The 21,986-nt window shown below is 36.7% G+C and overlaps 1 protein-coding gene across 1 annotated transcript in view; it reads right to left on the reverse strand.

The window, feature by feature from the left end:
• Nucleotides 1-1,870: 1,870 nt before the first annotated feature.
• The window catches only part of Sema3c (semaphorin 3C), a 162,372-nt gene continuing 142,256 nt past the window's right edge, over nucleotides 1,871-21,986 (reverse strand). The window contains exons 14-18 of the mRNA XM_021161998.3: nucleotides 18,842-18,883; nucleotides 15,525-15,682; nucleotides 10,627-10,694; nucleotides 8,267-8,397; nucleotides 1,871-5,118 (exon numbers count right to left, since the gene is read on the reverse strand). Coding sequence (XP_021017657.1) covers nucleotides 4,702-5,118; nucleotides 8,267-8,397; nucleotides 10,627-10,694; nucleotides 15,525-15,682; nucleotides 18,842-18,883 — 816 coding nt within the window. The 3' untranslated portion in view covers nucleotides 1,871-4,701. The remainder of the gene's footprint in view (nucleotides 5,119-8,266; nucleotides 8,398-10,626; nucleotides 10,695-15,524; nucleotides 15,683-18,841; nucleotides 18,884-21,986) is intronic.

Here is a 21,986-nt window from a genome sequence, read left to right on the forward strand (position 1 = left end):
GCATAGATGGTGGAATAGATATTTGAAGCAGAAATTGAAATTTCTTCTTTAATATCTAATAAATTAAATGTAGCCTATATGTAAATATAAGTACATAAATCCACCTATACATACAAGTCCATAAAGAAATCACTAGGACTGTCCAAGGCTTGTGGGTCTCTGATACAGTTTGTTTCCTGTGGCCATCTTTCCCTGTCCATGACACAATCTATTGGCATCATATCACTCCTATCAACTGCCAGTTCCTATTGCCTCAAAACAAATGATCTCATCAGTCTACATTCTGTGTCCTAGTATCTGAGATGCGAATGGCTAGTAAAGAAGATAATGATTTATCTTCAAAATGAATACAAAGAAAAGTAAAAGATGTAGCTTGTTTTTCTTATTTGAAATGGAGGAATGAAATTATGACAAGACCTGAGAAAAGAGAGAAATCATTCCATTTCATGAGACACAGTGTCATGTGCACATGGAATGCCACCCAGAGTAGCAAGTGCGGTGACGTAATTTCATAACAATTTCATCAAATATCCATTGTGTCTTGAATAAATAATTCAGTTTTGATTTTATAAGCTATTTGAAATGTATTTTTTACACTAATTACTCAAAAGCAAGAAAAGCATTTGAATAAAAGCACACCCTCTTTTTGTTCTTGGGGTTGAGAAGTAACCCTACCTAGAATAAACAGCTGTAATATGTTTGTTATAATGTCATTCTTTAATAGCACTTTACTTAAGTAACACTCAGGCATGGCAACATAATAGCCCTGAGAAATACACAATTCTAACTATTTGGAAAGTAGGACTTTATGAGGCGAATCAATAAATACATTAGAGTCACTAGAAGACAACCTTTGTTACATTATGACGCTTGCTCTTCTGCCTCTTGATGCCTGTATACTAAAGATATTATCATAGTGGAACCATGAAAATAAGAATGTCTATTAATGATCACCAATGTGAACAACCGATTGATGGAAAAATTCACCAGTTGGCATGTATATAGATATAGTGTGTGATCTTCCAGGACTGTATTGTTATGCATAGATATCCACCCAAACCTCTAACTAGCCAGTTAAATAAGCACTCTGTTTTGCTTGGTCTTGTTATGTCTTTGTCTAGACGGTTTGCTTTTTAATAGCCTTAAGTACACAGTAAAGCTGGCTCCCTCTCCTGGCTTTAACTAGCCCCAAACATGTCAGAACTGTTATTTATTTCATTTAGATAAGAAGCATAAAAGATCAGAAATATATCAAAGCTTCTTTTTAAGCTCATTAAATTATGTTTTTTAAAGGACAACTTTTAATTCGTATGTGAGAAAGATACTGAGGAACAATAAGACCATCAGTGGAAAGCTGAGTAATCATGTTGGATGTGATGCTTCAGCAAGTATTTGTTTCTTACTGCTCATGTTGATGTAGATAGATTCCCCTGGAACAGACAGAACAAAGTGGCAATGGTCCTCTCACTCAGATGGGCTCTTTGTGCTAATCTGTGGCTTCCTCCTCCCGTGTTTATAACTGCCTTTCTTACTTGTGAAGGGACCAGTTGATCCTTTGACCACAGATTTTCTTCCTGAAAGACTGATGTTGAATTTTACATAGAATACAAATCCTCCTTATTGCTCTAGCAAATATGGCAATGTCATAAAACATTTTTGAAAACATGTGCATATATGATGTGTTCTGTCCAAACACTTTCCAGGTGGGGACTCATGCAGAATGCTGAGGTAGAGAGAAACGCAAAATCTTTCTCAAAATAAAATCATTAGCCTGGAATTAAAATGTAGGTAGAGTGGATTTAATCATATACATTCCTAAACTATGACTGTTTCAAATTATAGACATAATATATCATGAAAATTTTATATATGCAAGAGTAAATATAAAATATTGAGTCTAAAAATGTGTTGATTTTCATATGCTAATATATTTTTTATGAATATGCATAGGAGATGAATGACACTGGATGATTCAAGTTTGGACTTGAATGAAAACTGCTGGTCTAATAGTTAGAAATACATATACCGTAATTGTTAAATTCTGAAGCACTTAATGGTTTGTTTTTATAACATTGGATAACTAATTCTTTAAATGATAATAACAATTCAACAGTTTCTGTCACGTTAACACATACCACCTTAAAAAGAAAAGTGAAAGACATCTTTGGGGGCGGGATTGAATGCTTTATTTTTCCAGACAAATTATTTTTTTCAACATCTAAATTCTCATGTGGTAACTACATCTAGTTTGCTTTCTCTACATACTATAAGCATTCACTGTAAAGACAGCTTCATCATGCTACGTCTATTCACGAACCTACATTTTGGAGGAAAAGTGCATTTCTAGGTAATTTTATGTACAATACAAAAGAAAAACATGTTTAATCATTAATTTTCCCAAGTAAACAAAATAAAACCGAGTAATCACCCATACTCAATATGTATTCGTTATGTCTTTGAGAGATATATATGTTTTACTTTTGGCCGGGCTATGCTGCACAGTAATTTCTATATCTTTAAGAAAAAGAAATGAAGATTTGAAATGTAATTATGGTTAAAAACAAACCCAGGAGGTGATAATTGGAACAACTAATAGCATAGATCTAAGCATCAGTGACTGGCAGTTTGAAGGTAAGTGGAGCAAGGAGAAGTGTGCCTTGGAAATCATTTTACTTTAGCTCTTTCCATACAATAGATTAATCACAAACACAGAAAGAGGATGGTGTTAGCATCACATGTGAGCACATGGCTATTTTTATATGTATAAGAAAACCCAAAGTGTGAACATTTTAAACATGCTAACCGTTTGCATATGCTAACACTATAGATTATTGTAGCACTGTACACATTTGGGTACATTTATGCTATTATAACTGGTGTTTTCTACAACACTGAGGTGCACTCTTAAGAACACCAGAATTGACCATCATTTAACTAACATTTTTTAATCTTCTGATAATGAATGTATTCCCTCCATCTTTCTTTGCCTTCTTTACCTCTTTCCTGCCCTTCTTCTCTCCAGTCAGTCTGTTCTTTTTCCTGCTTGCCCTCCTTCCTCGGTATCTTTCTTCCTTTCTTTCTGTTTGAGCCCAGGTCTTTGTACATGCTAAACACGTAGTCTACTACCAACTTACACTGCTATCCATAGTTTTACTTCCTGGAGTTTTTTCCACAGCATTATAAAATGATATAGATCCCCTTTAGTTACATTCTAGATGGACTGTTAATAAGAAGTATGTTTCAATGGTGTTTTAGTAAAACTTCTCTTTTTATCTGAAAATATAAACATATTAAAATAAAATTAAATAAAGTGAAAGTTGTATAATTAAAAGACATATAAGAAAATCTCCTATATTTTATTCATTTAAATTGGAGAAACTAATTTTAGTATTATACTTTTCTCATGAAACAATCCAAGTATATAAGTAGAAGATAGTGCTAAAATTTTCCAATGGTTACACAGGTCCTTAAACATGTGTATCAACATTCCTAAAGAAGTATTATCAAGTGGAAAAAATATCTGGGTGAAAATAGTCTTTAAAAGAAGAAGTCTGTTTTGTTTATAATGTGTTGAGATTTTCTTTCTTGATGTAATAATCACTTTCCCATCACAGATATGTTTACAAATCATGATACCTTGCCTGAAAAATCATTATGCTTTGTGAAACTGGTTCCTTGGATGTACAAATTACTCCTAGAATTTGATTATTAACATGGAAAACAAGCTACATGTTACTAATTCCTTTACATGACAAATTGTATGCTTTGATCTTCTTTTTCCCTTTGGATAGCTTCACTCTGCATGGAAACGTTGAATGCTTTAATAATACTGCATCCCTGTTGTCTTTAATTTTCCAGGTAGACTAGGGGATTAAAACCAAAACAGTAAATCAATTAAATAATGCAATAGTTTATGTAAGTCTATAATAACTTAAATAACTTCCAAAAAACAAAGCGCTTTTGTTTGGAAGATGATAACATAACAGTAGAAATATCAATGTCTCACTGATAGATCTCCCATCAAAGGATGGTACAGGCTATTCATTTTGTTTTTCTGAAACAAGAGAACAAAAATGGATGGCAGATATCAGCAACCGACACATCTTACAATCTTAAAGAAAGGAACAAGCAAGAAGATAAATCACTGGAAGCATATGAACTCATCACTGTCTCTTTATGAGTCACTCTTGACTTTACGTAACATCTGGATGCTCTCTTCCCTGTCATTTGTGTAGCCTACATGACACTGGATGTCACACACATTTATATGACATTTACTATGTGAAAATTGTGAACTGGAATTCTTTTTCATGTATAAAAACCAGTGACCATTAGAAAGCTAAACCCCTAGAGCACAGAAGGAAGAGCACAGGGAAATTTATGGCCCTCGCTCAACCGAGGATGTAACAGTTCTGCTTCTGTTGTCGCATTGATTTTGAAGAAAAGACACATAAAGATATAAATAAAATCTGGGATAAGTTAAATATTTTTATGCACCACAAGGACCATGACATGTCTAGTGCTAGTCTGTATCATACAAGAAAATGCATGCTCTTTTCAGTTCACAGAGAACGCACTTTAGAGTGAGTCTCCAGCTTTTGTCAGAAATTTCTCATGGGTAAAGCACAAGATTTTATTTAATAGTTGACTAAGTGAAGACAGAGCATTTGTTCCTGGAAGCAAAACTTCATGGATGAATGTTTATGACTCTGGAAGCTGATTCCTCCTGTTTCTGCTTTTCCTGCTGTTGATGAGAGCCTTCAGCTTGCCATAGTCCCCTCTCATCTTCTGTGGTTCTTCACCCAGCTGCTGCTGCTGCTGCCGGGTGTCTTTGCAGTACTGATTGATGAGCTGCATTTCCGAGTGGCTGAATGCCCCCAGGATGTCCTTTGGATGGAAGGGTAGAGCTCTCACAGAGCTAGCCCATGTCCATGGGGACCACTTGTCTGTCACAACGGCCACCATTTCTGAATCTAAAACTTTGAAGTTGATCTTGGCTATGGTCTGTTTGAAGCTGTTCTCAGTGGCAATGCAATGGTAGAGTCCTTGGTCAGAATCTTGAACAGAGCGAATCAGTAGTCCTTGGGAAGTAGCTATAATGCGCTCATTCAGTTTAACCTATGAGAGAAACACAGTGAATATCCCAAATGGAATACTAAGTTTTTAGCATAACACAGTCAACATATACAATGCATGGTTGACTTTCACAGCTAGGCAAGAGCATTGAGATCTTCCTTCTTAAAGTATACAGCATTCTGGTTAGATCCACTGAACATGTACCCTTTTCTCTTCAGTGTATAATCTTGGCCCCTGGGTTCTGAACTAAGACATAGTGCAGTAAGACACAACAAGAAAACCTGAAATGTGTTTCTGTGCTGGCTATCAACTTGACACAAGCTAGAGTTATCTGAATGGAAGGAACTTCAACTTGAGAAGATGCTTCTATAAGCTCCTTCTGTAGGTCATTTCCTTAATTAATGATTGACAGGAGTGAACCCTACCCATTGTTGGTGACATCATCCTTGGCTTGATGGTCCTGAGTTCTACAAGGAAGTAGTGAGAAACAATCCAAAATACTTCAGGGGTCTGTGTTAGGTCATCTGCTTATATGTTACGGTTGTTTAGCTTGGAATTTTAATGGGACTCCTAGCCGTAGGAGTATAGTGTCTCCAACTCTTTTGCCTGCTCTTGGGACCCTTTTCCTTTTATTGATTTGCCATATCCAGCCTTGATATAAGGATGGGTGTCTAGGCATATTCCTTTTGTTAAACCACGTTTGGTTAATATCTCTGACAGGCCTACCATTTCTGAAGGGAAGTGGAGAAGCAGTGAATCCCAGGGAGAGAGAGAAGGTGGGAGGAGTAGCTGGGAGACGTGGAGGGAAGGGAGGAGGCTATGGTTAATGTGTATTGTACTGGACAAGAATATTAAACGGAAAGAACATGCATCACACTGATGTGCTCTCTTTTCATTATATATCTTATGACATTAAAAATAAAATAGTATATAATCCATGCTAAGAAAAGGAAAGGGAAGGGGGAAGGGGGAAGGGGGAAGGGGGAAGGGGGAAGGGGGAAGGGGGAAGGGGGAAGGGGGAAGCAATCCAGTAAGCAGCACTCCTCCATGGCCTCTGCATCAGTTCCAGTCTCCACGTTTCTGCCCTGTTTGAGTTCCTCTCCTGATTTCCCTCAGTGAGGAGCAGTGATAAGCAGTGCAAGCTAAATAAAACCCTTTCCTCCCAAAGTGGTGTTTCTTTTAGCAACAGTAACCTTAACTAAGTCAGTTCTCTGCAGCCAAATGCAGTTTCACTCTTCACAAACACAAAATTGGTAGGTTGTTTTATTTATTTTGTTTTGTTTTGTTTTGTTTCTGTTTTTGTTTTTGTACCTGATTCAATGGAAATGGTTGTATTAAAGGAACTCTAATATGGTATCTAGTTCTAAACTTATTTTTTATTTTTGAGAAATTACTCACTTGTAAAAGCCCAAAACAAATATGATGTGGTTCATTTCTTTTTATTTCAATAAGTATTTTCAGAACACACACACACACACAGAATTTTGAATATTTTCAATAGCCTCATCCAATTATCACACACTATAGAATGTCTAAAAATAAGTTGCAAGGACATAACCTTACAAGACTTTCAAGAAATGCTATTTCTACAAGGTAATAAAAACATGTGATAATGTTTAGTCACTACAAGGCATATAACAGAAAGAGATCAGTGGCTGGATATTGGCTACATACATAAGTCATTAATTTGGTTTACAACTGTAGGTGTTGTATTGTCAATGAAAAGATTTATAATACATGAGGAGGGAAATTTGATGACATCTATATTCTGGATTCTCTCTCTCTTAACAAAAACAGAAATATCACCAAAATTAAGAGGTAATGCATTACAGGTAAATATTTTTATATTATGAAAGTTCTGTACAAAAATACATTTCATTGTTAATAGAGTCCAAGTCAAAGATTGTATTTAGATTTAAAATGTGTAATCTTGAGTGAGTTACTATGGGTCATGTTCCATCCTGCAGAGAGTAGAGTGATTAGGATTCCCAGAAACTGGAATTAGAGGAGTTTGTGTGCTTCCTGATGTGGGTGCAGGGAACCAAAACTGGATTCTCTGCTAAATCCCCTGAACAAAATCTAAACTAATTCAGAGGACATAGGGAGGTCTAAAGCCCATCCACCCTGTCCTTTCTTCTACAGACTTGAATCTCCATTTGTATAAATGGTCATCAGCCTATGATTTAATGTTTCAGCCTCACGGCATTCAAGTTGTGAAAGACTACATAACATGTTTGAATAGAGACAAGTGTGAGAGTTGGACATGTTTTTTTTTCCTGTGGAGCTGAAGTCCCAGGCACTTCGAGAGTATCTGTCTACTACAGGTTTCAGTAGTGTGCCCTTGCACAGACTTAACTAACAATACACAGGAATATAATCACCTTCATTAGAACCCACACAAATGCAGGGGTTTGTCCAATTTTCACTTGGCTCCACCAAAATTCAGAGTGTATTAGCAACATGCAACTTTAGAATTAGGGGCTGCATATATGTGTATGTAATATTTTCTTCTTAGTTGTCAAGACAGATGCTAACAATATTATGGAATTCAGTATGTGTTGCTCTATGCCAATTTGCAATGTCATTCTTTTTAAATTTTTTATAATAACTGAAAATTTAGGGTAAGAATGTGTTTATTTGCAAATCTAGGGGACTTTTCCCATACTAATAAGTAAATCCAATGGTCTCACATACAATGATTGCATAAATTACCTGAGTGACATACAAGGGTCATGAATTCTAATACAATGGAAACATGACCACACAGCAAAAAAAATGCTCCTTGCTCCAAAGGATTAAAGTTCAATGTAATTACTTGCTGAGGAAAATGGAACCTTTTTAAAGGTCTTTTAATCTTGTGAGTCACACAAAGGTGCTGTTGTATGCAGTCTTAGCTTCTGAATTTGAACACATTTTGTATCTTTCACAAATGCTTCTTTTTTTACTTTGTCTCTTTTTTTTACAAACACTAGGCTATAGTGGTGGCTGGCATAGAGTATTTCTAATTAATCCTTCAACTCTAAGGGCAAAGGATTTTAAAGGAGATGGCACTTGACATGCCACTGACATCAAAAGGATGTCTCTATGTTTCTCTTTCCCAGTTTCATCTGTGCCTCCCTGAGGAGTGGTGATTTAGTGCTCCTTCTACAGCAGTGATGGATGGCTGGGAAGGTGGGGGCCGGCCACTCACCTCCTTCCTCCTGTCTTTGTCTTTCTGCAGCAACCACTTGATAGATGCCTGTGGAGACTTGGGAGCACACTCAAGGAAAGTGCTGTTATTTCTTACTCCATACTGAACAATTTCAGCGGCATTTCTGTATGCTGAAAAGCAAAAATCGCAGCAGAGTCAGAGAGAACTGATTTCAAAGATGACTCTTCTATGTGAATGCTTCTCTAAGACTGTGCTCAGGATGGCTGTCACCAAAAGGAAGTAGGCACACTTTCATGATAAAATGTTTCCATAGGCTCTAGCAGTTTTGTTTAAATGTAAAATGATATAAACCCTAAAACAATTTATCTAAGGTTGTGTTGGTACACATTTATTGCTCTGCACTGAGGATTGTAATGTAGCTTTAGTTATCTAATTATTATATGACTATCTAATTATAATAGCCTTTTAGTTAGATTTTCTCAGTTGTGCAAAGTGGTTAAGAGTCACAAAGAATTATAATATAATATTCACACATTTGTGTGTGTATGTGTGTGTGTGTGTGTGTGTGTGTGTGTGTGTGTGGTGTGCTATATGAAGAAATACACTGTGAATGAAGTGTGAAGTTTCAGGCAAAATGGGATCTGGGTTCATGCCACCCATGAAACCATACTCAGTGTGGAATAGAAGAAGATCAACCAGAAAGCACAGTATATCCAGTGTGATGCAATGATTGAGTAGCCAGGCTTTAGAGTAAGAGGAACACGGGATAAATTCCTGTGCACCCACACTACTGGCTGTGTAACATGAGACAAGTTACTTGAACCATCTCTGTGCTCATTTTATTCATTTCTAAATCATAGATTATAACATTTTAAAACTTCAATAAAAGCTTTACAGCAAACAAAGTACTTACAGAAATGAGACAGATGTTAAATGAGCATCAGGCTGCTTTATTTATAAATCAGGGATAGAAATCGATGTTGATATAGGTTTTAAACAATGAATGAGGCTATCACAAGAAAGTACTTGAGCCAAAGCTCAAAGTTAGCACAAATACTTGACAAATGCCACCGTTCTCACCACTGTCAAGATGGACATTATAAATAGGAACTGGCATAATGCTTTATAAAAATGCTTTGTGCATAACATATGCAAAGCAGATGCATGCCCCTGAATTAGATGTAGAAAACAATGGAATAAAAATCTACCTCATAGTGAGATCTTGCAGTTACCATAGTATGAATGAGAATAGAAGAGGAATGGCATTCTTTGCTACATGAAGGCCCAGGCTCAACTGTGTGGTAACTGTGAGTCTTCCTCTCTAGCCCAGGACTGCTGTCCCCAAAACCTGATTCCTGAGGCTACAGACCTGGCTGACACTCTCCCCTTCAGCTGCTGCTGTTGTTTTAATTTTATAAAGTTTATTATATGAAAATTTCAGGGTAGTTTTATCTTTAAAGCCACATGCCTGCAGCTCCAGGCAGCCAGAAGGAAGAGCTGTTTGAGGAGGAAAGCGATCAAGGAATAGTTTAACAAAATGGACTCTTTGTCAGGACAGCGTTGGGTTAACTGTGAAACAGGACATAGGCCTGCGATTGAGTCTCAGTCTGGACCTCTGATGGTTTATTCTCTGCATCTATGGAACTGGGAACAGTATATGTCTTTAGAAAGGGATAAGTAAATAAACAAACTGTGCTATGAACATATAATGAATTCTATAAATAGGAAAAATTGTATGTGTTTTCAAGAGATTGAAAATCTGAAAAGAGTGAAATGAAACTGCAGATTCTGTGTGCGTCCATTGTACATGGTATCTAGAACACTCAGACGCTTAGGAAAGGAGGACAGCTCCTGGCCAGCACTAGGGGACAGGGGATGATTAGTGAATTGTCAATAAATTCTGGGTACAAATTTGGGAAGACAGTAAGCATCATACAATGCCTGGCAGATTGTCATGAAGTATGAATGCTCTAAACAGCACAGAGGTTCAAAATCGCTAACCTAAGTACTAAGTACTATTGTTCAAAATAACTAAAGTCATAAATGTTTTCTTACATCTATTTTCTTCAATAAAATAGTGTTTATTGTGTTGTTAGTCAATATTAAAATTACAGTTTTTTCCTCAGAAAGAAATAAGTAGCTAAGAAAATCTGTGTTGGCCATTTGTACATGAGACCTACCCACTCATACACTAGCAACCGCTTGCTCCAGAAGTCTTGTGTCTTGTGGTTCCATATGAAGAACACTTACAAACGTAAATAATTATCATTAACAAATACTAATCATAAACTTAGGAGGATACACTCTTGAGTGAATGTCGTGGGTGAAGGTCCCTTACTAACCGACGTACAGAATGTTGTTTCTGTGCACCCTGATTAACACTCCCTCCCTTCTTGTACCTTTCAGATTGAACCCTCGGCATTGTGTCAGTGGGTTTCCATGTCTCACATCTTGTCTTCGGCTCCTCCTGTAAGTGCAGAACAATATTCAAAAAAGTTGGCATTAATGACATTAAAAATATTATGGTTTAAATTTGGCAGCCTTCAGATTGCCTGGGCTTTAATTTAGAGAGCCGATAGGAGAGTCTCATTATCTCACTCAGGGGTCTGACCTTGCCTGTGACTGTGTGATAGGTGGGACCCCTTTTTCCTTGGCATCTAGTCATTCCCTCTCCTTGAATCATCTGAGAGCTGACAGCCACAAAATCTCTAGTTGATACTAGATTGTCTAAATAACTGCATTAAATTTTATTTCACAGTGGTTAATCCAAAATGCACTAACATGAAAACACCTAAACAATAAACATACATTTCTCATACAAGTATACATATATTTATACAGTAGACTAGCAAATTTAAAGATATATGAACATATATGAAAACCTTTAGACAATTAGATATAGATATGATATCTTACCCTATTAGTAAGGTAATATTCTTATTCTAATGATACTGACATTTATTTAATATCATCATTAAATGTATAGGCTATACTAGTTTCTCTGTCCCCCAAAATACTTAGTAGGAGATTTTTAAGGTTTACTCTGCTCCCAGTCAAATAGATTCTTTGCTAGGAACATATTAATGGAAAAACATTTTATTTTATTTTATTTTATTATTTTTGTTTGTTTGTTTTGTTTTGTTTTGTTTTTCAAGACGGAGTTTCTCTGTATAGCCCTGGCTGTCCTGGAACTCACTTTGTAGACCAAGCTGGCCTCAAACTCAGAAATCCGCCTGCCTCTGCCTCCCAAGTGCTGGGATTAAAGGCGTGCGCCACCATGCCTGGCTGTGGAAAAACATTTTAAATAGAACCCTTGTCAATGAAAGATTCGTTATATAAATTATCTGGATTTGCTCACTATGGATTTCACTGTGTGCACTGCAGTTTCATGAGGTCTGTTAGTCTCGACTTCATAATGGAGAGGGGAGCAGCTGGATACATATAGCCAACACTGAAAATCATATGGGCCCTCACTTTAAATATTGGGAATGCACAGCTAAATGGTTTATAAATGAGAATAGTATTAATTTGATTATGTGTTAAGTCCTAATATCTTGGCCTGATGATAACATATTGAACAAAATTAACAGAAATAAAAATGTACACAGTGATAATTAATCTCACAGTCACCCATAATTTTAAAATCTCCATGTAAAATTATCAAAAAGGGTAGGTACTTTATGGTCGCCAATATGTTAAAAGAAATATTGGTTTATAATTCCATTATTTATGTGTATATTATCTCCCTCACACACAGATTGGCAGACATACCATTCACTCTTATATAATGAAATATAGTCAGTGTCCTCTTCTCGACTAGCTCCATGCCAGTTTTCCTGCCAGGGATCTGCATTATTTACTATTGTACATCCTGGGAATATATACTAAAACAACACTTTCTGAGTGTTCTTATGGCTGACCTGGCCACTTTCTGATTCTAGATATTCAATACCATTCACAATGTGTAAATTTATTGTCCTGTAGTCAGCACCATGGGGTGCTACTCATTCACGGTGCATCAACTCTCCTAGGCGAACTGAACTTGCCACATCAACTTCCAGACATTCAAATGGAAACCCTTGTTATAACACTTTTCAAATGATGAGATCAGCGAGAGCCTTTGGGATGTGTCAGTTCTCTTGCAAACATTCCTGGCGTGTAACAGCGCCATGCTGGTAGGGAGCATGATATTAGATTACATGTAGGAGTTGGGATTTGGCTCAGTTTGCTGAGGTTTCATCATTAGTCTCAATTCTTTTGGATAAACAATGAAATCATTTTCTACTTTCACAGAAAAGATGTTTATAAAGATTGAACTGATTACCCTATCTTACATTTACTATCTGCCTGAATTCAGGCTAATACACACAGATATCGAGAAAATGTATATATTGTTTGCTGTATGCCTGGTTCTTTCAAATTAAAGAAATCATTTAGACAGTATTTAATGCTGTGTAAATGTATGGATTTTGTTTTTTGGCTGTAACTGTACTTCTCTGCTTGTATGTAAAAGGTAAATTTTTCTTTAGTTACAATAAATCCATCTATGTAGTGTTTGCTACAGAGAGATAATTCCAGGACAATAAAGACAGATAACACCAATAGAAAAGGAAGTGAATACTGAAAATATTAAAAAATGGTCTTTTCCACAACTACTGTTTAATCTGTATAAACAAAAATAGGGAGAATGAATCAATTTATTCTGCAAAAACACTTTACATTCCCCAAACATGTTTGAGTTGAAAATATTTTGGAATGTTTAAAGAACACAGATAATATTAGTGAAACTTCTATTATACTAGCCAGAAAGAAATCTGGGTAAGCTATAAATACGGATAAGTTCATCTCCACACCCTCCTCCCCCCATGTGCATGTGTGCACATGTATGTGTGTGTTTTGTATTTTGTAGGTCTTTGTCATAGAATTTGAGATATTCAAAACAGTTATTTAAAGAGTTGACACTTTATTTTCCAGACCAGCATGTATGTTTTAATACTAGGCACAATAGGAAGAGAAATCAATGTAAGACAGTTTCAATAATTTGTATATAAAGAGCCATGATAAAATGTATGGTTTGTGGGGGTCGAATGGCAAAATGAAACCGTGCTACAGTACAGATCTTAGAAAATGTAACTGGATTTGCAATAGGAGAGGCAGCATCACAACTATGTATTGATATTCCTCACATGGAATGAAGTTTTACTTCAGATGCATTGCTTGTGTGAAAATTAGGATTCCTATCAGCCTAGGACAAAGTCTTTGCAAGGAAGAGGCCCCGCCCTTTTATTTTCTCACATTACAAGCATATATACTTACATATAGGCTGTTGCTTATATCCTATTTATAATTCCCACTTTACTTTGCAGAAAGTATCATGTGTGAGTTTTGTCTGGCATTAAATCTGGCTAAAGGGTCAGGACTCTAATTCTGGTGTTAGAGACACTATACTTAGCTCTAGAACTCTTACGAAGAAAAATGTGTCCTCTGGTTAAAAGCTGTGGGGACACTTTCAAAATACTACTTTTATTATATTATAACTAGAAAGCACATATTGTTGAAGAATCTACTGACAGCTACAAAATCAAATTTATTTGAGATTATGTTTGAAATTTAACTCCCTCACATGCCTTGTTCAGGTTCTGATCTCTTTGGCCAATGCAAATAAAAACAATTGCTGGGGAAGGAAAATTGATAGAAGCGAAGGACCTCCTGCCCAACTCCTATGACAAATATGGGAGAACACTGGGTATCTGAGGAGAAAGTAAGACTTCTGGGTTAAAGATGGAGTCGTCCTCAAACTCATGCATGTAAAGATCACTCCTCTCTACTCCAGATTCACACTTCTTTCTCCACTCCATAGCCTTGCGGGAGTGTCTCATAGGCGTATGTGGTTTAATGTCTTCTTTCTCCCTCATAACTGCTCCGTTTACAGGGTTAACTCTCAGACATCACACATTTCCTACTGCTCTGCCTTTCAGAAACTGGGAGTATTTTACCTCTCTAGTTTTCTAAGCTCCCACGCCAAATACTTCAACAAAGTGCTTACGCGAGTATACAAACGCAGAGCACTCTTTTGCTACCGCTGCCTCTCCCATCCCCACACAAACCACTCCTGTATGTGACCAAGATTATAACCGACGTCTGGATCCTTTGTCCTTCTGCTGTGTTTCAACTGCTTCCAAGGAAAGAAAGACCCAGGCTGTGTTGCGAACCAAGAGTCAGATAATGTCAGTATGTTCCCCTAAATCAGTCATCTCCACCTCCGTTATAAACAAAACTGAGTTCTGATAGATTACTGATACAGTCCTCATTACCTGGCATTGCAAACTTATTTCTTTCCAGCCTTCCTTCTCCTTTTATAGGCTACCAAGTCCTGTTATGATCTTTGATGTTTTTTCTTGAATGTTTGCTAGCACACTTCTAGAGTGCTATTCCTCCAGAGAATTTCTTGGTATTGCCCTTCGCACATTTTTCTCCTGGTTTTACTTTTCTATTCCAACCATGGCCCTTTCTGACCATCCTCTTGACCTTTCAGAAGCTGCTTCCCCCATAATATAACCCCCTTTCACTCTCCCATCCAGAGTCCTTGTGATTACTTGACATACTGGCAGCCTTCTCTATCTGGGGTCTATCTTCTCTCTGGCGACTATTTTTTACCTAAACACGGATTTCTTATTTTTGTTGTTGTTTTTCATATTTTGTAGATATTTTTCTACAACAGTGTCTGAAAAGGATTTGTTTCAAGATAAATATTTGGTGAATTAACAGAAAAAAAGGGACAAGATGCCCTTGGCATATGAAAATAAAATAGCATGGGTCTTGTACAGCTTAAAAACCAACTATAATGGTCTCCAAAGTTGTATGTGTGTGTGTGTGCGTGTGTGTGTGCATGTGTGTGCTTTTACTTAGTTACAGTTTGTTTGTTTTCTTTTAAGTCATGGTTTTATTTTGTATTCTTGGTTTTAGAGGGATGTATTGTATTGAGTTTTTGATTTTGGAGAAAAAAATTGAAGTTGGGTGAGTAGGATGGAAGATCTGAAAGGACTTGCAGGATGAGAAGATACATTTAAAAATAAAAATGGTTTTAAATTATCAAAATATAACAATTAAAAACCTGAAATTTTCCTGGACAGTTCAATGTTTCTTAAGACTGTAGTCATCCCTGAAAAGCTGAATGCCATGGTAAACATGGCTTCATTTTGCACTGTCTTTTAGAAAGAACTGGCCATAGAACTCATCCTTGACTACCCTGCCCTGTGAAGTACATTTGGATGTTCACACACATGCTTGCACTCACCGCTTCCCAGTGGGATAGAACCTAGAGCAAGAGTGGCCATCCCAGGCACAGTATGGATCCCTTGCCAAGCAGCAGTCCGCACAGGCTGTGCCGTAGATATGGCAGCGATGCAGAGAGACTTGGGAAACCCCCTCATTGGAGCTCACGTACAACTGTTGCTACAAGAAGAACCATGATGATTTATTTCAGAGGTAAAAGTTAAAAAGCTTTCAGCACGAACACATAATATATAGCCACAAACCCATGGATTTCTGTAGAAACAGACTCAAAACAAGAACCAAAGAGAAGATAAAGCCAAAATAAATAGACTTTTCCTATATTTATATACCTATAATATTACCACTTTCTGTTAAAAAAAATACCTCTTAGTGTACTATGTAGAATGGCAATGTGTTTTAAACATTGGGGTCCATTGTTCTCTAAGATTTGACCTATTTATTGCAGATTTAAATTATGATGTTTTCTTTTTCCTCTGAATGCCATCTCTTAGCAAATGACAAGAAAGCTTTTGCAATCTTCAAGTAGAGCAGCACAAGTCAGTTTTGAAATAAAAGGCAGTTGTGTTCAGAAGAAAAAATGTTCTCGATAATCAGTCATATTTAAAGTGACAACATTTGGATACATGTCTTTGAAAGTAACATAATACTTAAAACTATTTTTCAATTATTTGGAAAATGTACTTGTTTGTTCTGTGTGGGTATTTGGATTGGATGTACATGTATGTGACATGCTTACATCAGTGTGTGTGCCTGTGTTCTCATGCAGAGGCCAGAGGAGGATCCTGGGTACTTCTGTATCACACTGTGCCATAATCCTTTCAGTAAGTCACTGCACCTGGAGTTGTGGTGGAAAGTTGCCATCCTCCTCTCGCTTCTGTGGTATTGCTGTGCCCAAAGTAACCTCTTGCTATCTAGTAAGGCTATGTGACCAGCCCTAATATAAAGGTTTACATTTAAACATGATTCAAAACTTCTTCTTTGTCTAGCAATCTTTATTACCATAATAGAGTAAAAAATAGTTTACCCCTTCATTTGTAAGACATTGAGACATTTTTTTAAAAACAGATTTTTACTAATTATTTAAGAATTGTATATACTGTATGAATTCATTGTTGTAGTATTCTTCTATGACATAAATGTCCCAGGGATAATAAAATGCTCAGAAGTGAATTGACAATGAATATGGATTAATTACAAAAGAAAAGAAAAATATCAATGAGCAAACTAACAATCGGTAAGTCTCAGTTCCAATCACAGGAATAATATTTCAGCCTATTGTATCCAGTATAAATACAATATTCAAGTTTATTGATTTTTGAGAAATTGTTGGAAACTGATAGATTTCTATGTATACATCTAAGTCTCGAGAAAACAACAGCTTCTTCTGTGTTTTGCCAATTATCATTCACCCAAGAACACTGAGCATAAATGGTCACCACTGGACCCTGTGGCAGAGATCTGTAATTCTAATCCTTGATCAGTTAAATCAGAAGAGTGACACGTTCAAGGCTTGCCTAGTTGCAGAGTGACTTTACAAGGCCACATCAGGCACTTATTGAGACTTTGCCACAAAATAAAAAGTTAAAAAAGAAGGCTAGGGATGTAACTCGGTGGTAGAACACACTTATTATGCAGGAGGCCTCTATTCCAGCAGTGTTTACTGCCAACTAAATGTGTATCTCAAGAAGAGAGGCAATTGAAAGTATCAGATGCATTAAAATATTTTAACAATCCTAGTTTATTTGAGAAAAGGGAAAACGTAGTTTTATTCTATGTACTTTAATTTTTTAGTAATGTCAATATTTTTGCAATTTGGTACAAAGAGTAAATTGAAAGAAACAAAAGTACAAGATATATGATTAAATAGTTTGAGTACTAGGAAAAACAATTTCATAACTAAACAGGTATAACATTCTCTTCGCAAACTGCAGTGTTCCCACCTCAGAGAGTAATAAAGTACTTAGCAAAGCCAAAGATGTTCAGAAAACCAAGTCAGTACCCTAGCTGTGACATTCACTGCTTCACTGAAACATTTTAAACCATCTGCAGTATAAGATGTTGAAAACCAACATAACAAATGACCTATTAAGACGCGGAGACATACATTTTATATACGACTAGGATGCCACACAAATGACTGGGAAGACTTTGAATCTTGCTTCTATATTGTGTCCTTCCATTAAGCCATCGTAAACTAAAAGCTTCCCTGCTGGCTTCAAAGACAATTCTGACTTGAGATCAGCTCCATAGGACATTAGCAAAATGACAAATGACTTTTTGTTACTTGGGAAAATGTTTGTTATGCACCATGCAAACATTTTTACAGATGAGATCTTTAGCTCCATTATGTCATATTTATTTGTTCTCATAAAACTCAGTCAAGTGTAAAGATCAGAAGTCTGACTATGAGTACCACATCATGTCTAGTATGTTGGATATGGCAAAGAGCACTGCAATTATAAAGTCAGTTGTTCAAACATCTAACATCTTTAGTCTGTGTTCCAAGAAAAATAGAACCCAAGGTTCTTAAAGACAGCACTAGCTAGTGCCATTTTATTCTAGGCAATTTACATACATCATTTGTGAGAAAGGCATTGCTTTCTAGATGTAGAAACTTAGGTCAGGGAAGTTAAACAACTTCCCTATAATTTATAGTCAAGTAGAGATTAAAGTACATGTGAAGATGACTCATTCTGACTGTAGGGAGGTAACCCTTGAGGCTTTAGGAATTGGAGCAGGGTGCTTCACAGACATGAAAAATTAGAACTGCCATCTCCTCTTTGTGATCATTGAATATTTGTATGTTTAAGAAACTTAGATTAACTTAATTCTTGATAATCACCATCACTCAGTCCTTTTCCAAATCCACATCCCTTTGATAGGGTACAGTAAGGGTTTTGTAGATATACATAAACTGTAGGAAATAACATTGCATAATTCTCTTAAAGATGTAACACTGGCAGGAAATCAGAAGTGGGTGGATTATTCACTCTAGTCCTTGAGGATGTCTTGACATTATAGTAGCCCAAAAATTATGCTGCCTCCTTTTAGAATACTGATTTTTATTAGCATGGACATACCATCATAGTTAAGGATATAGCATATATAAAAAGGTGGAATGACTTTTGTATATGTGGTTTGTTCTCATTATCTTCGAATCAGTTTTCACTGACAGACAAGTGAGGTCTACGTCAAATCAGAGAGAATTCTGGATGATTATTTGTCAATAATAAAACTCATCTTTCCGAAGTTAGAAACATACTATCCTGATTGTAATATTTTATTATGCATAGAATATGACATAAAAACAGTTCTTACCTTTTTGGATGAGATTTTCATTGTTGTTATGGGAACATGATTCTAAAAGATTAGAAAATATACATTACTTGCTCATTTTATCTTTAGAAGCGGTTTTAGATGTAAAAATTCAAAAGTCATATCTGTTTTCAGTGCATATAGTTTCTGTGACGTGTATATTTCTTCTTTGGGGCTATCGATAGACTCATATAACGTGTTTAAATTTGAAAGAAGTATAATTATCATGCACTAATAACAATGATCATTAAAATGAAAGTGGACAAATGAGATCATTCAAAAAAGTGTTTGGAGCATTGACTTGAGCATTGGATTTGTATGCAGGAGGAGGCCATGATAGTGCAAACTCTGCACGAGATGTTACTATTCACCTCTCAAGAGTTGTTTAGGAAAGACCTGCTGTGGTAAACCATCCTATAGAGTTCTCATTGGTAAAAACAGAGACATATATAGTTATAATAAGGGTCTTTTTGTGAAAGGATTCACTTTGATGCTAATCTGGCTGAAAACCACTTGATAACTTTACTTCCTAAATATTATCAACTAATTTTAAACTTTTTTTTTTTTTTTTTTTTTAATATTTAACTGTACTTTATTTTTTTTTATATTTTTATTACATATTTTCCTCAATTACATTTCCAATACTATCCCAAAAGTCCCCCATAGCGCCCCCCACTTCCCTACCCACCCATTCCCATTCTTTTGGCCCTGGCATTCCCCTATATTGGGGCATATAAAGTTTGCAAGTCCAATGGGCCTCTCTTTCCATTGATGGCTGACTAGGCCATCTTTCGATACATATGCAGCTAGAGACAAGAGCTCCGGGGTTCTAGTTAGTACATCATGTTGTTCCAACAATAGGGTTGCAGATCCCTTTAGCTCCTTGGGTACTTACTCTAGCTTCTCCATTGGGAGCCCTGTGATACATCCAATAGCTGACTGTGAACATCCACTCCTGTGTTTGCTAGGCCCCAGCATCGTCTCACAAGAGACAGCTATATTTGGGTCCTTTCAGCAAAATCTTGCTAGTGTATGCAATGGTGTCAGCGTTTAGAAGTTGATTATGGGATGGATCCCTGGATACGGCAGTCTCTAAATGGTCCATCCTTTCATCACTGCTACGAACTTTGTCTCTGTAACTCCTTCCCTGGGTGTTCTGTTCCCAATTCTGAGAAGGTGCACAGTGTCCACACTTTGGTCTTCATTCTTCTTGAGTTTCATGCGTTTAGCAAATTGTATCTTAAATCTTGGGTATCCTAAGTTTTGGGCTAATATCCACTTATCAGTGAATACATATTGTGTGAGTTCTTTTGTGATTGTGTTACTTCACTCAAGATGATGCCCTCCAGGTCCATCCATTTGGCTAGGAATTTCATAAATTCATTCTTTTTAATAGCTGAGTAGTACTCCATTGTGTAAATGTACCATAATTTCTGTATCCATTCCTCTGTTGAGGGACATCTGGGTTCTTTCCAGCTTCTGGCTATTATAAATAGGGCTGCTATGAACATAGTGGAACATGTGTCCTTTTTACCGGTTGGGACATCTTCTGGATATATGCCCAGGAGAGGTATTGCTGGATCCTCCGGTAGTACTATGTCCAATTTTCTGAGGAACCGCCAGACTGATTTCCAGAGTGGTTGTACAAGCTTGCAATCCCACCAACAATGGAGGAGTGTTCCTCTTTCTCCACATCCTCGCCAGCAACTGCTGTCACCTGAATTTTTGATCTTAGCCATTCTGACTGGTGTGAGGTGGAATCTCAGGGTTGTTTTGATTTGCATTTCCCTGATGATTAAGGATGTTGAACATTTTTTCAGGTGTTTCTCTGCCATTCGGTATTCCTCAGGCGAGAATTCTTTGTTCAGTTCTGAGCCCCATTTTTTAATGGGGTTATTTGACTTTCTGGAGTCCACCTTCTTGAGTTCTTTATATATATTGGATATTAGTCCCTTATCTGATTTAGGATAGGTGAAGATCCTTTCCCAATCTGTTGGTGGTTTTTTTGTCTTATTGATGGTGTCTTTAGCCTTGCAGAAGCTTTGTAGTTTCATGAGGTCCCACTTGTCAATTCTCGATCTTACAGCACAAGCCATTACTGTTCTATTCAGGAATTTTTCCCCTGTGCCCATATCTTCAAGGCTTTTCCCCACTTTCTCCTCTATAAGTTTCAGTGTCTCTGGTTTTATGTGAAGATCCTTGATCCACTTAGACTTGACCTTAGTACAAGGAGATAGGAATGGATCGATTCGCATTCTTCTACATGTTAACAACCAGTTGTGCCAGCACCATTTGTTGAAAATGCTGTCTTTCTTCCACTGGATGTTTTTAGCTCCCTTGTCAAAGATCAAGTGACCGTAGGTGTGTGGGTTCATTTCTGGGTCTTCAATTCTATTCCATTGGTCTATTTGTCTGTCACTATACCAGTACCATGCAGTTTTTATCACAATTGCTCTGTAGTAGAGCTTTAGGTCCGGCATGGTGATTCCACCAGAGGTTCTTTTATCCTTGAGAAGAGTTTTTGCTATCCTAGGTTTTTTGTTATTCCAGATGAATTTGCAGATTGCACTTTCTAATTCGTTGAAGAATTCATTTGGAATTTTGATGGGGATTGCATTGAATCTGTAGATTGCTTTTGGCAAGATAGCCATTTTTACAATGTTGATCCTGCCAATCCATGAGCATGGGAGATCTTTCCATCTTCTGAGATCTTCTATAATTTCTTTCTTCAGAGACTTGAAGTTTTTATTATACAGATCTTTCACTTCCTTAGTTAGAGTCACGCCAAGATATTTTATATTATTTGTGACTATTGAGAAGGGTGTTGTTTCCCTAATTTCTTTCTCAGCCTGTTTATTCTTTGTGTAGAGAAAGGCCATTGATTTGTTTGAGTTAATTTTATATCCAGCTACTTCACCGAAGCTGTTTATCAGGCTTAGGAGTTCTCTGGTGGAATTTTTAGGGTCACTTATATATACTATCATATCATCTGCAAAAAGTGATATTTTGACTTCATCTTTTCCAATTTGTATCCCTTTGATCTCCTTTTGTTGTCGAATTGCTCTGGCTAGGACTTCAAGTACAATGTTGAATAGGTATGGAGAAAGTGGACAGCCTTGTCTAGTCCCTGATTTTAGAGGGATTGCTT

This window comes from Mus caroli, unplaced genomic scaffold (assembly GCF_978045245.1).
Source record: "Mus caroli unplaced genomic scaffold, Mus_caroli_1 scaffold_4, whole genome shotgun sequence".
Classification (NCBI taxonomy): domain Eukaryota; kingdom Metazoa; phylum Chordata; class Mammalia; order Rodentia; family Muridae; genus Mus; species Mus caroli.